The sequence below is a fragment of the Salmo trutta genome, chromosome 17 (assembly GCF_901001165.1).
Source record: "Salmo trutta chromosome 17, fSalTru1.1, whole genome shotgun sequence".
Lineage (NCBI taxonomy): Eukaryota > Metazoa > Chordata > Actinopteri > Salmoniformes > Salmonidae > Salmo > Salmo trutta.
The window spans coordinates 44,550,013-44,568,214 of record NC_042973.1 but is presented as its reverse complement, the minus strand read 5'-3'; the positions used below and the strand labels follow the sequence as shown (position 1 = coordinate 44,568,214).

The following is an 18,202-nucleotide window of genomic DNA, read 5'->3' as shown; positions in this document are numbered from 1 at the left end:
TTTGGTGCGAAAAGTGCAAATCAATCCCAGAACAACAGCAAATGACCTTGTGAAGATGCTGGAGGAAACAGGTACAAAAGCATCTACATCCACAGTAAAACGAGTCCTATATCGACATAACTTGAAAGGCTGCTCAGCAAGGAAGAAGCCACTGCTCCAAAACCACCATAAAAAAGCCAGACTACGGTTTGCAACTGCACATGGGGACAAAGATCGTACTTTTTGGAGAAATGTCCTCTGGTCTGATGAAACAAAAATAGAACTGTTTGGCCATAATGACCATCATTATGTTTGGAGGAAAAAGGGGGAGGCTTGCAAGCCGAAGAACACCATCCCAACCGTGAAGCACGGGGGTGGCAGCATCATGTTGTGAGGGTGCTTTCCTGCAGGAGGGACTGGTGCACTTCACAAATAGATGGCATCACGAGGATGGGAAATTATGTGGATATATTGAAGCAACATCTCAAGACATCAGTCAGGAAGTTGAAGCTTGGTTGCAAATGGGTCTTGCAAATGGACAATGACCCCAAGCATACTTCCAAAGTTGTGGTAAAATGGCTGAAGGACAACAAAGTCAAGGTGTTGGAGTGGCCATCACAAAGCCCTGACCTCAATCCCATAGAAAATTTGTGGGCAGAATTGAAGAAGCTTGTGCGAGCAATGAGGACTTCAAACCTGACTCAGTTACACCAGCTCTGTCAGGAGGAATGGGCCACAATTCACCCATCTTATTGTGGGAACCTTGTGGAAGGCTACCCGAAACGTTTGACCCAAGTTAAACAATTTAAAGGCAATGCTACCAAATACTAATTGAGTGTATGTAAACTTCTGACCCACTGAGAATGTGATGAAAGAAATAAAAGCTGAAGTAAATCATTCTCTCTACTATTATTCTGACATTTCACATTCTCAAAATAGTGGTGATCCTAACTAACCTAAAACAGGGAATTTTTACTAGGATTAAATGTCAGGAATTGTGAAAAACTGAGTTTAAATGTGTTTGGCTAAGGTGCGTCTAACTTCCGACTTCAACTGTATACTGCTCTACTTTTGACCAGAGGCCTGTGTGGATGCATCCCATGTGTTACTCGGTGGGTTTACCCTTTCCTCTGTGTCCCAACTCTCTCTAGATCCCTATGTGAAGGTGTCTTTGATGTGTGAGGGACGGAGATTGAAGAAGAGGAAAACATCCACCAAGCGAAACACTCTGAATCCAGTCTATAACGAAGCCATAGTATTTGATGTCCCTCCTGAGAACATTGATCAGATCAGTCTCCTAATAGCAGTGATGGACTACGATCGGTAAATACATTTTGTTTTGCAACGCTTTTTATGAACTGAACTTCCTATCATTATGACAGCAGTTTAGGTTTTTTATTCTGCAAATAGCCTGCAAGGTTGTGGTGACTATGATGCACTGAAAAGGACTCCGAAACCACGCTTTTGAGTGGACAGTATCTTTGCTGTATACAAATCAAATAACATATTATTTGTCACATACGCGTGTTTAGCAGATGTTATTGCGGGTGTAGCGAAATGCTTGTGTTTCCAGCTCCAACAGTGCAGTAATATCTAACAGTGCAGTAGTATCTAACAATTTCACAACAATACACACAAATCTAAAGTAAAGGAATGGAATTAAGAATAAATATTTGGGCAAGCAATGTCAGAGTGGCATAGACTAGATACAGTTAAATAGGATAGAATACAGTATATACATATGAGATTAGTAATGCAAAATATGTAAACATTATTAAAGTGAATAGTGTTCCATTATTAAAGTGGCCAGTGATTCCAAGTCTATGTATATAGGGCAGCAGCCTCTAATTTGCAAGGATGGCTATTTAACAGAATTTAACAGTATGATGGCCTTCAGATTTTACATTTACATTTTAGTCATTTAGCAGATGCTCTTATCCAGAGCGACTTACAGTACTGAATGCATACATTTTTTCCCCGTACTGGTCCCCCATGGGAATCAAACCCACAACCCTGCCGTTGCAAACACCATGCTCTACCAACTGAGCCACACGGGACCAGAAGCTGTTTTTCAGTCTCTCGGTCCCAGCTTTGATGCACCTGTACTGACCTCGCCTTATGGATGATAGCAGAGTGAACAGGCAGTGGCTCGGGTGGTTGTTGTCCTTGATAATATTTTTGGCATTCCTGTGACATTGGGTGCTGTAGGTGTCCTGGAGGGCAGGTAGTTTGCCCCCGGTGATGTGTTGGGCAGACCGCACCACCCTCTGGAGAGACCTGCGTTTGCAGGAGGTGCAGTTGCCGTACCAGGCTGTGATACAGCCCGACAGGATGCTCTCAATTGTGCATCTGTAAAAGTTTGTGAGGGTTTTAGGTGCCAAGACAAATTTCTTCAGCCTCCTGAGGTTGAAGATGCGCTGTTGCACCTTCTTCACAACACTGTCTGTGTGGGTGGACCATTTCAGTTTGTAAGTGATATGTACGCCAAGGAACTTGAAGCTTTCCACCTTCGTCCCATCGATGTGGATAGGGGGATGCTCCCTCTGCTGTTTCCTGAAGTCCACAATTAGCTCCTTTGTTTTGTTGACATTGGTTGAGAGGTTATTTTCCTTGCACCACACTCCCAGGGCCCTCACCTCCTCCCTGTCTCATCATTGTTGATAATCAGGCCTACTAGTGTTGTGTCGTCTGCGAACTTGATGATTGAGTTGGAGGCATGCATGGTCATTCAGTCATCGGTGAACAGGGAGTACAGGAGGGGGCTGAGCACGCATCCTTGTGGGGCCCCAGTGTTGACTATCAGCGAAGTGGAGGTGTTTTTTCCTACCTTCACCACCTGTGGGGGGCCCGTCAGAAAGTCCAGGACCCAGTTGCACAGGGTGGGGTTCAGACCGAGCCTCAAGATAATGATGAGCTTGGAGGGTACTATGGTGTTGAATGCTGAGCTGTAGTCAATGAACAGCATTCTTACATAGGTATTCCTCTTGTCCAGATGGGATAGGGCAGTGTGCAGTGCGATGGCATTTGCATCGTCTGTGGATCTATTGGGCGGTAAGCAAATTGAAGTGTGTCTAGGGTGTCAGGTAAGATAGAGATGATATGATCCTTGACTAGTCTCTCAAAGCACTTCATGATGACAGAAGTGAGTGCTATGGGGCAATAGTCATTTAGTTCAGTTACCTTTGCTTTCTTGGGTACATGAACAATGGTGGATATCTTGAAGCATGTGGGGACAGTAGACTGGGATAGAGAGATTGAATATGTCCGTAAACACTCCAGCCAGCTGGTCTGCGCATGCTCTGAGGAGGCGGCTAGGGATGCCGTCTGGCCGGCAGCCTTGCGAGGGTTAACATGCTTAAACGTCTTACTCACGTCGGCCACAGAGAAGGTGAGCTCCCAGTCCTTGGTAGCAGGCCACTTTGGTGGCACTGTGTTATCCTCAAAGCGGGCGAAGAAGGTATTTAGCTTGTCTGGAAGAAACACGTCAGTATCCGCGACTTGGCAGGTTTTCCCTTTGTAGTCCATGATTGTCTGTAGACCCTGCCACATCGGTCTCGTGTCTGAGCCGTTGAATTGCGACTCCACCTTTTCTCTATGCTGACGTTTTGCCTGTTTGATTGCCTTATGAAGGGAATAACTACACTGTTTGTATTCGGCTGTATTCCCAGTCACCTTGCTATGGTTAAATGCGATGGTTCCCGCTTTCAGTTTTGTGTGAATGCTGCCATCTATCCACGGTTTCTGGTTAGGGTAGGTTTTAATAGTCACAGTGGGTACAACATCTCCTATACACTTCCTGATAAGCTCAGTCACCGTATCAGTGTATACGTCGATGATATTCTCGGAGGCTACCCGGAACATATCCCAGTCCGCGTGATCAAAACAATCTTGAAGTGTGGATTCTGATTGGTCAGACCAGCTTTGAATAGTCCTTAGCACAGGTACTTCCTGTTTGAGTTTCTGCCTTTAGGAAGGAAGGAGCAAAATGGATTCATGATCAGATCTGCTGAAAGGAGGGCGGGGGAGGGCCTTGTAGGCATCCAGGAAGTTGGAGTAGCAGTGGTCGAGTGTTTTAGCAACGTGAGTATTACAGTCAATGTGTTGATAGAACTTCGGCAGCCTTTTCCTCAAATTTGCTTTGATAAAATCCCCAGCTACAATAAATGCAGCCTCAGAATATGTGGTTTCCAGTTTGCATAAAGTCCAGTTAAGTTCTTTGAGGGCCATCGTGGTATAGGCTTGAGGGGGGATATACACGGCTGTGACTATAACCGAAGAGAATTCTCTTGGGAGATAATATGGTCGGCATTTGATTGTGAGGTATTCTAGGTCGGCTGAAAAAAAAGACTTGAGTTCCTGTATGTTATCACAATCACACCAACAGTCGTTAATGATGAAACATACACCACCACCCTTCTTCCCGGAGAGATATTTATTCCTTTCTGCGTGATGAACTGAGAACACAACTGGCTGGACGGATTCAGACAGTATATCCCGAGAGAACCATGTTTCCGTGAAACAGAGTATGTTACAATTCCTGATGTCTCTCTGGAAAGAAATCCTTGCCCTGAGCTCGTCACCTTTATTATCCTGTTTCCTCCCCTATACAAGCACATAGCTGAGACTCCCTAAGTGTAACATGTTTTAGTTGATCATTGGCCTGGAAAGCAGCTGGCATTCAAGAGAGGAGGAAACAACATTACAAAACAAAAATACTGACGAACAAGCACAGAGTACAGAGTACAGACTCTTTTCCTCCTTATGCTGTTCAGAGTAAATATTTGAGGAGTTAAATATAATCTGCCGAACATCAGTATAATAATTACACGAAGGAACACGATGTTGGACAGAAAATGCACTAGGATATGCACAACTACAGGGCTTCTAAATCTATCTGTAAGACAAATGGACTACCTATTAAATGAAAACGTGTAGAGGTGCACAAATCAACATGGTTTTAAATCAAAAACATGAATGGGAGTGCATTTATGGCAACAAAAGGTTTTAAAATGACCGTATGTTTGTTCCCCCCTCTCACAGTGTAGGTCACAATGAGGTCATTGGAGTGTGTAGGGTGGGCAATGAGGCGGAGAGCCTGGGCCGAGACCACTGGAACGAGATGCTGTCATACCCCCGCAAGCCCATTGCCCACTGGCACCCCCTGGTAGAGGTATGTGTGTGTGTATGTGTGTGTGTGTGTGCCAGTCCATCCATTCATCCTTCCGTCTGTCTGTCCCTCCCTCCCTCCATCTTTCTATGTGAGTCAACACATAAAGTGATGGAAGAAGAAAGACTGTCGAAGGTTTATCGTTGACGTTATGACCACACATCTCAAGTGTAAGTAGACAGCAAGGTGTAAGTAGACAGCAAGCGGTAGAGCTCCACTTCTCTAGCTTGTATAGGAACAATCAAACACAAGCAGGATTACATAAAACAAATGTCTGCTTGACTTGTTTTTGTGCCATCATCAGAACAATCCATTCCTGCAGTGGGAGAGGAGGGGAGAAGGCGGCTTCATTGCTATTTAAAAACACTACTCCTCCACCCTCATTAATGGACCCCAGAAATAGATCAACATTTATTTGGAGTTGTTGACACAAAATCTATTCATATTCATCTGAGAGGTTAAAAGCAGAAATTGGAACAGTAATGTTGCCTACACAATGACATAACTGAAGTGCTTGTCATTGGATATCATTGTAGCTGCACAGTCAGAAGCCCTGGGGTGTATTCACTTGGAACCAAACAGAGCCAAACAAAAGCAAACAGAATCAAACAAAATGATATGGGGAGGGACCTTCCTGAATTTGTCCAATATAAACCTTTTGGGAGTAAACGGTTGCCATTGCAAAATGTTTTGCAACTGTTTGCCACGGTCTTTGTCTAATGAATACAACCCTGTTCCTCCTATTAAGCTGAAGAAGACATAGGAGAGGACTCCAGCTCGGGATTATATCCTCTCTAGGGTATGTGGGACGAACTCGTCCCACCTACGTAACAGCCACTTCAATCCAGTGGCGCGATTTTTGAATCGTTAGAAATGCTATAACTTCAATTTCTCAAACATATGACTATTTCACAGCTATTTAAAGACAAGAATCTCGTTAATCTAACCCCACTGTCCGATTTCAAAAAGGCTTTACAACGAAAGCAAAACATTAGATTATGTCAGGAGAGTGCCCAGCCAGAAAAAATCTGACACCCATTTTTCAAGCTAGCATATCATGTCACATAAACCCAAACCACAGCTAAATGCAGCACTAACCTTTTATGATCTTCATCAGATGACACACCTAGGACATTGTGTTATACAATACATGCATGTCTGTTCAATCAAGTTCATATTTATATCAAAAACCAGCTTTTTACATTAGCATGTGACGTTCAGAAAAAGCATAACCACCGCAAACTTCCGGGGAATTTACTAACAGTTTGCTAAATTACTCACGATAAACGTTCACAAAAAGCATAACAATTATTTTAAGAATTATAGATACATTACTCCTCTATGCACTCGATATGTCCGATTTTAAAATAGCTTTTCGGATGAAGCACATTTTGCAATAATCTAAGTACATAGCCCGGCATTACAGGGCTAGCTATTTAGATACCCACCCAGGTCAGCCTCCACCAAAATCACATTTCCTATAAGAAAAATGTTCTTACCTTGCTTGTTCTTCATCAGAATACACTGCCAGGACTTCTACTTCAATAACAAATGTTGGTTTGGTCCCAAATAATCCATCGTTATGTTCCAACAGCGACGTTTTGTTCGTGAGTTCTAGACACTATCAGAATGCTTCTTCACGGTCCCGCGCATGGCGCATTGGCGTGTCAAAAATGTCTAAATATTCCATTACCGTACTTCGAAGCATGTCAACCGCTGTTTAAAACCAATTTTTATGCCATTTATGTCGTAGATAAGTGATAATATTCCGACCGGGAGTATGCATGAGCCTAAACAGCCGAATAAAATTTCTCCTCGGGAGCGACTCGTGCACGCGCCTCATTCAAAGGTCCTCTGAGCATCCACTTACAAAAGGCGATAATCTGTTTCAGCCTGAGGCTCCCTCGTAAACCTTCAGGTTTTTCGCGGGCTCTGAGAGCCTATTGGAGCCCTGGGAATTGTCACGTTACAGCTAAGATCCTTACTTTTCAATAAAAAGATGCAAGACGCACGACTCCTTGTCAGACAGGGTACTTCCTGCTTGAAACCTTGTCAGGTTTTTGCCTGCCATAGGAGTTCTGTTATACTCACAGACACCATTCAAACAGTTTTAGAAAATTCAGAGTGTTTTCTATCCAAACCTGAACAATAATATGCATATTCTAGCTTCTGAGTTGGTGTAGGAGGCAGTTAAAAATGGGAACATATTTTTTCCAAAATTCTCAATACTGCCCCCTAGCCCAGACAGGATATCTTATTTGTGTTACTTCAAGAATGGAAAGATGCTCTTTGAATATAAGGCTTAATAACCCATAAACCACACACACACACACATACACACACTCGGACAAAAATAAGCACCCACCTAATTATTATTATTACACACACACACTTGACTTTTCATTATTTTCGCTCGCATCTTTTCATGGATTGGTGTTTTGAAATCTTAGTGCAAGACTCGCTGACCCTCAAGACCACAGACAGTTCTCATCAATAATTCACATCCCAGGCCACTTGAGCCAAGGTTGTGCTCCCTCTACACAGAGCTGCTAAAACAGCCATTTAAACTGTGCTTACATCTCTCTTTCGCTCTCTCTCTTCCCCTGGGCTGCTTTTTTGGGCTGTTAAATTCCATCTAGGAGGAAAAGAAAAAATGGCAAAAAAGAAAAATGTTTGCTATTTGCTACTGATTTTGTGTTTCTTGAAAGTAAGACAATTTATTTAGAGTATGTTTCTTATTAAACGGAGAAGGAATTTCGGAGACACAGTTCGGTGACAATTGATTTTCAGACAGAGGCACGACAGAACCCACAGGGGGTCTACACACACCGAGGCCATTTTTTTTGTAAAATGAATTAAAACTACAGAGTGCATTGTGACTTCAGCCTCACAGTCTCTATTTACCGAAATTAGATTTCACCTCCGACTCTTTCCCTCTTTGTGCAATTCAGCTGTCAAATTGTATTCCCTTTCCTGATATAACCTGGTTATGCTCATCTCTCTGACTGTGTTTCCTCTCGGTGTGTTCTCTAGTGGATGGGTCAGGGGACTGCAGGTGAAAGCCAGGCCGGTTCCACCAACTCTCTGAAGACTCCTCCCTCACCATAAGGAGAACACAGGGTGGTGAAGGAGAGGAACAGCAGAGACCCCAAGCATCAAGAGAGGAGGAGATCAGTATGCTAGTAATGGTAGATGTTACACTTGGTTTCCCCAACATAGATTAAGCTTAGTGCTGAACTAAAAAGCATGCTCAATAGAATCTCAATTTGAAAGTGCTTACTGATCCAGGACAGGCTTAAAACTTCTTCAGGATTGGTGGGTCCCTTGCGGGACAGTTGCACTAACGTAGGCTAATGTGATTAGCATGAGATTGTAAGTAACAAGAACATTTCCCAGGACATAAACATGTCTGATATTGGCAGAAAGCTTAAATTCTTGTTAATCTAACTGCACTGTCCAATTTACTGTAGCTATTACAGTGAAAGAATACCATGCTATTGTTTGAGGAGAGTGCACAGTTTTGAACATGAAAAGTTATTAATAAACAATTAGGCACATTTGAGCAGTCTGGTACAAAATTTTGAACAGAAATGCAATGGTTCATTGGATCAGTCTGAACTTTGCACATACACTGCTGCCATCTAGTGGCCAAAATCTAAATTGCACCTGGGCTGGAATAATACATTATGGCCTTTCTCTTGCATTTCAAAGATGATAGTACAAAACAATTCTAAAAAACATTTGTTTTTTCATTGTATTATCTTTTACCAGATCTAATGTGTTATATTCTCCTACATTCCTTTCACATTTCCACAAAAAGTGTTTCCTTTCAAATGGTACCAAGAATATATGTTTAGTCAACTGCATGTCCAGTGGCCATTCATTAGTACTATTTGTTTAAAAAACTACAGAAATCTAAAAAGTGTTAAAGTTTCAGTTGGGAGGTAATAGTATAGTCTTGTTTATGTCTTGTTTAATAACACATTGTTACAATTAATTGATCTTTGTTATTTGGGTACAGTGCATGGTTCTTTGTGCGTAATATTGCTCTTTGGTTGATTACTTTGTGAGATACTAACATACTGTAAACATAAAATGTACCATGAAACTAAGACCTAGTATGTAAATTGTCCATTCAAGTGTTACTAAATAAATATTTATATGATAAATTTACCACACAAAGACAGATGGGTGATTTTATGATCTCAAGAGTGAATTTCTGTGTCAGGAAGAAGAGACAGGCCTTAGAGCCTGTCCTCGACACCTTTCTCCACAAAGACGCTCTCTTCACACCTGCAGTGACAAGTCCCCAACATGCCACAGACCCACGACAGATGCCGAGCCCTGCGCCAAACCAGTTGACGGCCAAACAAACAGCAACGAGGTTGCATCAGGGTGATAAAATATCAAAACTTATGAGATGTGATTGACAGACAGTGGGGAGTGCTCCAGTCAGAGCGCGTCTGAGCTGCACACTGGGCTGCTGGTGGGAATACAATACAGGAACAGAGACAGATCCGTCTGCAGTGTTGGAGCCAGGTTTAGAATCAGTCCCCTCCCACAGTGAAATCACACCCAGCACTGTGCAGTCTGCAGGTAGTCAACAGGTGACTTCCGATGATGAGGATGGGGCCCCACCAGCAGCCACATGGAGATCTCAATTAATGACATCAGTACAAGACCACTGATTACTACTACGCAGGGTCAGATACATTTTTTTTTTTAAATACCTCAAACACACATCTCAACATCAATCACAGAATTAAACACACGTCAATATTAATGTTGACATGAAATCCAAATGGCGTCAATAGAGGCAAATGGCAATATATTTCTGTACTTAAACATACGACGGAAGGCACTTGTTTTTTCTGTCTCTCTTTGTTTTATACATAACTGGAATTGCTTCTCGCGATGAAGACCAACAGTTAGACAGCAGAAAACATGAGGTAGTCAGAATGCAGCTTAGACAACTGATTTTGTGAACATTCTCGACTCATTGCAAAGGGCCCCATTTGGGACATTTTCCACTGACACTTCTGGCATGTTCTTCCGGTAAATAGAGTCAGTGAACAAGCATGTTATGACGGTAGTAGTAATACTACTACAGGAGAGGGAGGCCCAGGAGCATCTGGTTGAGGTGCTGTGTACTACTGTAATCAGGACAAAGGGATGGGATAGATGGTAGGGCCGACGGGGGTTGGGTTCCATGGTGCGCATGCGCTCTCACTAATCATGTATTTCAGCATCCAGGCCCCTCTGTTCCAGTAATTACTGCTTGGAAAATAAATAATTTAACAGCAGGATCTCTCTGAAGTGCAAAGCAGTGCCAAACTGGTTGTTCTCTTCATGACTACTTCTTAACAACACAGCCACCATTAGAGAGCAGAGGTGACCCACTCTTTGAAAAGGGACTTGGGGGCAAAGCGGGAATATGGACAAAGTCATTTATCCTTGTTTGAATTCATATCTTCATTCCACTCTTTACCCTTCAGTCTAATCTTCCTTTAATGAAACCTCTTGTTTAATGAAAATTTAATTGAATCTATCCGCTGGTCTTCAGTCGTGGTTTGCCTAATGGTGTGTGTCAGAGGAACAGAGAGAGTGTGAATAAGAATCCCCCCGGCAGACAGGCAGAGCCATGTGATATGTTGGGAGACCTGAGATGCTCCCAGGCTGCAGTTTGCTCATAGTCAGGTGCTAATTGAAAACATGTGGCCTGTCAGGGGACAAAATGCCCCAAGTAGATCTCCCAGGAAAACAATTGATGAACAAGATAGGAAGATCACATAAGGTTCCTACGACAAACAAGCATGTATAAAAAGCCATCCATAATGAGGATTTGACAGATGAGACCTTACTGCAATAACGCAATGAGTAGAAAATGTTGGTTTTCAGTTTCAACAGAACAGAAGCTCACACTCAACAGACACACTAGAGTATTACCACCAGTATTACCATACAGCCCAGTCCATGTCCAAGGCGAATTACTCTTTACAGCTGAAAACTGAAAACCTGGCATCCTTAGTGACAGTGTGTCTATTCAACATTTTCCTCCTCCTACACACCTGTATAAGTACAATATAAAAATACAATTGACCTTAACAAATTCTGCGCTTTTTATTCTGTGCTCAAAGACAGCATCTGCAAGACATCTGACTTGTGTGTTACCTTTTGAACACCCGTAAATTGTACTGTGCTCACGACTAATGTGACCTCTTACTTCACCCTTGACATTCTAACCCAGCCTCTTCACACACAGTCAGGACCAACATTTTTGGCACCCGTGATAAAGATGAGCAGAAAACACTGTATAAAATGTATAACACAAATACTGACATATATTGTATGCAGAAAAAAGGGAAAGTTATATTTGTTTATACGAATGCAGTTGCTCAGAGAACAAGTAAAACAAAAAATATTTTAAAAAGACAGGGGTCAAAATGATTGGCACCCCTGTTTCTATACCGTTCAATACCTTGCAAGGATAACGGCACTGAGCCTTTTTCTAAATGTTTTATGAGGAGAACACATTGGGAGGGATGTTAGACCGTTCCTCCATGCAGAATCCTTCCAGATCCTTGATATTCTTCGTTTGCTCTTATGGACTGCCCTCTTCAATTCAAACCACAGGTTTTCAATGGGGTTCAAGTCCTGGAGACTGATTTTGTGGTCAATGAACCATCTCTTTGTTGATTTTGATGTGTGCTTGGCGTTATTGTCTTGCTGGTAGATTCACTTGTGGCCCAGTTTCAGCCTCCTGGAAGAAGCATCCAGGTTTTTGGCTAAAATGGCCCAGTACAGGGTAAAGTTCATGATACCGTTGTCCTTAACAAGGGCCCCAGGACCAGTGTAAGCAAAATAGCCCCATAACATCAAAGACCAACCAAAGAGCTCTATTTTAATGTAATCCAACAAATGTAAATGCCTAGAGTTTGCTAAACAGCATTGTCCCTTGGATTGAAACCGGTGCAATGGTCAGATGACATGAAAATAGAGTTCTTTGTCCACGCACACCAGTGGTAGGTTTTGCATCAAAAAGAACCCCACATTAATTGTTAAATAAAATCTCTTTGTCTGAGCAATTGTATTAATATAAAATAATATACTTTTGCAAACAATATATCTCAGTATTTGTAGTATTTATTTTATATTGTCTATATCAAGGGAGCCCTTAATTATGGACCTGGCCAAAATCAAGGAAACACCAACGTAAAGTGTCTTAATAGGGCGTTGGGCCACCACGAGCCACCAGAACACCTTCAATGCACCTTGGCATGGATTCTTCAGGTGTCTGGAACTCTACTGGAGGGAGGTGACACCATTCATCCATGAGAAATTCCATCATTTGGTGTTTTGTTGATGGTGGTGGAAAACGCTGTCTCAGGCGCCGCTCCAGAATCTCCCATAAGTGTTCAGTTGGGTTGAGATATGTTGACTGAAACAGCCTTGGCATATGGTTTATATAGTTTTCATGCTAATCAAACCATTCAGTGACCACTCATGCTCTGTGGATGGGGGCATTATCATCCTATGGGGCCAGAGTCATGGTAGCCAAAATAATGGCCTGCCCAGCATTTATATACACTACCATGAGCATGAAGGGATATTAATTGCTTAAGGAACCACACCTGTGTGAGAACCACCTGCTTTCAATAAACATTGTATCCCTCATTTACTCAAGTGTTTCCATTATTTTGGCAGTTACCCGTATACGCACACACACACACACAAGCACGCACACAGAGCCACACCTAAGCATGCACACACACATTCACACACACATGAATGCATCTCACACATTGCACAGGTGAGCTGCTGCCCACCGTACTGTATGTTCAGATGTGGTCATCTTATGTGCTTCACATACGCCATCCCCTTGGTAGAGCCTGACCTAAATGACTACTTCCATTTCCAACACCGCTAAATCTATAGTCTATTTCAAAACATTCCCCATGCATATCTGTGCACGTGCTTCTTAGCTGGGTCCTTTCAAACAGGAGGCTGCACCTAGTTGACATCCACTACTTTTCCTCTGCGTATCTCAGTGGTACTTCAACTACTAACACACTACACGTGTGTCTCTTTACAGAGAAACTGTTACCTATTGGTAGAGAAACTGTTGCAATTGATAGCTACTGGGCTACAAAGGTTCAACTTCAAAAGAACGATGGACTCAATTATCAAATTCAAGCCCCTTCCTTGGACTAAAATGTAATTATCTAGGGTCCCCAGACGTGCAGACTCATAATGTTCCGGTAGACTAGTCTAGACTCCCAGGGTGTTCTCGTTAATTACTTCCATTTTTCTCCCCTTCTGCCCTCAAATTAAATGAAACCCTGACACGATAGGGCTGTTTAACAAGGGCCTTTTCCTTTAGAGACTCAGGAATCACACTGTTTTCTGTGATTTCTCTCACTTCATTCAATTTGTAAGATAACCATAACAACTGGCTCCACACACCAGGACTGTGGGGGAAACCCATTTCAGATTGGAAAGGATGAATTGTGTTACAGACTCTTTCATGAAATACACTATATATACTAAAGTATGTGGACACCCCTTCAAATTTGTGGATTCGGCTATTTCAGCCACACCCGTTGCTGACAGGTATATAAAATTGAGCGCACAGCCATGCAATCTCCATAGACAAGCAATGGCAGTAGAATGGGCTTACTGAAGAGCTCAGTGACTTTCAACGTGGTACTGTCATGGGATGCCACCTTTCCAACAAGTCAGCCGCGAAGTGGTAGGCCACACAAGCTCACAGAACGGGACCACCGACTGCTGAGTCACGTAGCGCGTAAAAATCGTCTGTCCTTGGTTGCAAAACTCACTACCAAGTTCCAAACTGTCTCTGGAAGCAACATCAGCACAAGAAGTGTTCATCGGGAGCTTCATGAAATGGGTTTCCATGGTTGAGCAGACGCACACAAGTCTAAGATCACCATGCGCAATGTTAAGCGCCTGCTGGAATGGTGTAAAGCTCGCCGCCATTGGATGCCGGAGCAGTGGAAACGCGTTCTCGGGAGTGATGAATCACGCTTCACCATCTCGTACTCGCACGGACGAATCTGGCTTTGGCGGATGCCAGGAGAACGATACCTGCCCAAATGCATAGTGCCAACTGTAAAGTTTTGGTGGAGGAGGAATAATGGTCTGGGGCTGTTTTTCATTGTTCGGGCTAGGCCCCTTACTTCCAGTGAAGGGAAATCTTAACACTACAGAATACAATTCAATTCTAGACGATTCTGTGCTTCCAACTTTGTGGCAACATTTTGGGGAAAGCCCTTTCCTGTTTCAGCATGACAATGCCCCCGTGCACAAAGCGAGGTCCATACAGAAATGGTTTGTTGAGATAGGTGTGGAAGAACTTGACTGGCCTGCACAGAGCCCTGACCTCAACCCCATCGAACAGCTTTGTGATGAATTAGAAAGTTGACTGCGAGCAAGGCCTAATCACCTAACATCAGTGCCCGACCTCACTAATGCTCTTGTGCTGAATAGAAGTAAGTCACCGCAGCAATGTTCCAACATCTAGTGGAAAGCCTTCCCAGAAGAGTGGAGGCTATTATAGCAGCAAAGGGGGGACCAACTCCATATTAATGCCCATGATTTTTTAATGTTCGACAAGCAGGTGTCTACATACTTTTGGACATGTAGTGCAAGTTGGCCACTATTTGTTTGAATAACTTATAACGTCAGAATATTACATAAAGTAAATTTAGATAAACTGATTATTGAAATAATAAATAAATTACTTAAATTGCAGACATCACTTTCACCTCTATACACAAACGCATGCATGCACGCATGCACGCATGCACGTACACATTGCATTCTCCAGTAGTAAACATGCCCATTAGGCTTGCTTTACTCAATGGCATGCTTTGATCATAATGGTTCCTCATCAGCCAGTTTGACTCTCAGCTCATTACGGCAGGAAGGAAAGTGTGGCCCACTTTCATGCTCTCATCTAAATGGACGGCAATCAGAGGAGTGGCCGTATGAAGCTCCTGCTATCTACAGCACTGTAAATTACAGCCAGCCTGGATCAGGGGTAGAATTTAGATTATTCCACCAGCGAGCAGCACTTAATTGAAAGAGCAGCAAAGAGGTCACTTAGCCTGCAAACACTACGATATCATCAAGAGATTGCACACATTGACTATTAGCAGATAATTGTCCTGCCTATTTCACAGCACAAGAATGGCTTGCTATCGTCTGACCCGTTGCTCATAGAATTATAGGTGATCTATTGGGGTTGAGCACGAAAACAAAAACATTGATAGGTTGAGATAGATTGCCCACCAAGAAATTTGAATGAGGCAAAGAGGTTGATCACTCTAAAGAGCAAAAAGGAGTGCATTTTTTTTATAAATGTCATAATAGGTGTTGAAATGGGGCGTCCACTAAAATGTGTTAGGTAAATGAGTCGAGGTGAAGAAGTTGCATTATTCATATTACTCAGGGATCAGAGCGCTGGATCCTCAGTGAGGCACTTGGAGGGCCTCAGAGCTCCTCCGGAGTCCAGGGACTGACAGAGAGCTCGGTGCAGTGGGCGAAGACAGCTACAGAAACAGTGGCCTTCCCCTGGGACCCCTGTTCACTACACCATGAATCCCACTCTGGGATGCATAGGACACACTGGTACCACTGTGGTACTCAGCTAACATACAGGGAGATGAGGCTGGTTGAAGCTGGTTCTTAGCATTGCTGATAAAAACAATGTTTTTCTAAATGCCAATAGAAATGTATTTATCCTTCATTCATGTCGAGAAGCTGCAACATGGCTATTGTTCTTCTAGGTGACAGAAACTCTTTCATCAATTTATCAAACAGTGCTTAAAAACTTTCTTGTAAGACTTATTTGTTCTATTTCATTTTACTCTCAGCAGGTTTTAGAACATCTGATCTTAGAGTAGGTTCTCTATTGGTAAATAGAACCAGCTACACATGCTGTGAGTATGGTCTCCTCTACAGGCGTCAGTCTATTAGAGTCAAGAGTTAATTCTGAAGCTGGTCTTGATGCATCATCGACATACAGCCCAGATCTTGACCAGACAGACTATGGAATCAGATACAAACAGGATTATCCAGCCATGTGCTTTGACCAAGACGACTGTGGGGGCTGACAAACAGGGAACAGACAGCAGCATCCCAATAAGAAACGGATAGCACTTTAAAGTCAGTCTGCCAGTGTTTACCCCATCCATCTCTATTAAAGGGACACACCCACGCTAAGCTCAGCTCACAGGATGGCTCTCTTCTCTTTATTTTGGATCACAAAACGACTTATCACTCCCTGCAGTTTATCTCTCCTTTTTTAGTCACTAGATATCAAACAGAAGAAATGTGATTCGAAAAAAACAAAACAATATGAACAAATAGAGACATCTCATTTAAGTATAATCATAACACTTTTTCCAGCAAAGAGATACCATAGCCTATCAAGGCAATTTCCCCACAAAAAAGCAACCTGGTCTCAGAAACATTTTGTTTTATTATGTACGTAATTCCCTAACACTACTTTAGTATGATATGTTACGTTTCGTATGTTATGTATTAATTTGTGGATGTCCATCACCCTTTTGTATGATATGTTACGAATTACTATTCTTTGGTTCACTAGATGTTCGGGTTATACGCCAACCCAATCACCCTACGTTCATTTTTGCCCTAAGTAAACATCTGTCTTATGTACCATATGAAATATAGCATATCAAACTAAATGGAGTATTTCGGATTTATGTATATTATTGAGGAGGTCCAATTGACCTGTTTCAATCTCTTGATCCCCTGAAGGTGTCCCTCTGAAAGACAAAAATGCACTGCTATGAGTCCTTTTCCTGGCCCAATGTGCTCAATAACAAGAAGAGAGCCTTTTATCAACCTGGTCTCAGAGCATTTCAGATTTTTCTGTACGTAAATCCAAAATTCAAAAGCCAATCGCACATCTGAGCTATCTTTTTTGCAGATGCATGGTAACAGTTGAACAAGATGAATGAAAAAGGAAACCGCACACTGCTCTTGATAGTATCACTGATCTTTAATAAGCTTGGCCTTCATCAGAGGCCGATACGTAACCCAAGCAGGATTATTTTTATTTGTATTTACTGAAATCATACTTCATTAATATATTTGTATATATTTAAGTATATCTGTGATAAACACACTTAAATATTATATGCATTTAATATCAATTCTATTTATATTTTATTAACATTTAAGCATAATAAATACATTTAAAGTGATCTAAATTTGTACTTTTTTTGTACTTAAGTATATTCTTTGTATGTTAGATAAAGAGCAAAACAAATATACTTTGAATTCACTTTAAGTATATTTTATATATATTTATCATAAATTAGAAATACATTCAAATGGAATTTGAATGAGAATTCCTGTATTTTCTTTACAATAAAGTGTATTTATAATGTGTTTCAACTATACTTTTACAAATACACTCTACTCAGTAATGACATTAGCTGTTGTAATTAGCCATGTAAGGGTTACCTTGATTGATCAAGGCATCTTCTCAGCCAATGTTAGTTACAGTAACATGATATTTACAAAGCAGTTGTGGCTGGACCAGCAATTTATAAGTAATGCTTTTGATAACTGTGCACCAGTGGCATTTCACACTTTAGTTGTTCACATTACAGGGATAAATGAACATTTAAATAAAATGTGTAATATGTAATGTGTAATTAAAAGTACATCATTATTAAGTTTGAAAATGAGCATCAAAACATTTGAATAAGCTAAATATGAGGAACAATATCTAATTATAAATCAAAAAGGATGCTAGATAATATACAAAAATGATTTTGCGGACATTTAAGTTAAATATACGTTTTTGAAAGTATACTTAAGCATATTTTCTTGATATAAGAAAAAGTATACTCTAAGGAAGCATGTTCATCGGCTGTGCATGTTTCCTTATGTGGAATAAACAATCATTATCATTGTCAACCTTCTCTGCACTCTTCTGAACAGGAATTCAGAAAGTACTTAAAAATGAATTATTGGCACTTAAACTATTTGCCTTGCAAA

The 18,202-nt window shown here is 41.7% G+C and overlaps 1 protein-coding gene across 1 annotated transcript in view; it reads left to right on the top strand.

The window, feature by feature from the left end:
* Window positions 1-8,505, top strand: part of LOC115152268 (synaptotagmin-9-like) — a 49,908-nt gene extending 41,403 nt beyond the window's left edge. Inside the window, exons 5-7 of the mRNA XM_029696955.1 lie at window positions 1,131-1,302; window positions 5,020-5,149; window positions 8,180-8,505. Coding sequence (XP_029552815.1) covers window positions 1,131-1,302; window positions 5,020-5,149; window positions 8,180-8,254 — 377 coding nt within the window. The 3' untranslated portion in view covers window positions 8,255-8,505. The remainder of the gene's footprint in view (window positions 1-1,130; window positions 1,303-5,019; window positions 5,150-8,179) is intronic.
* Window positions 8,506-18,202: the final 9,697 nt, after the last annotated feature.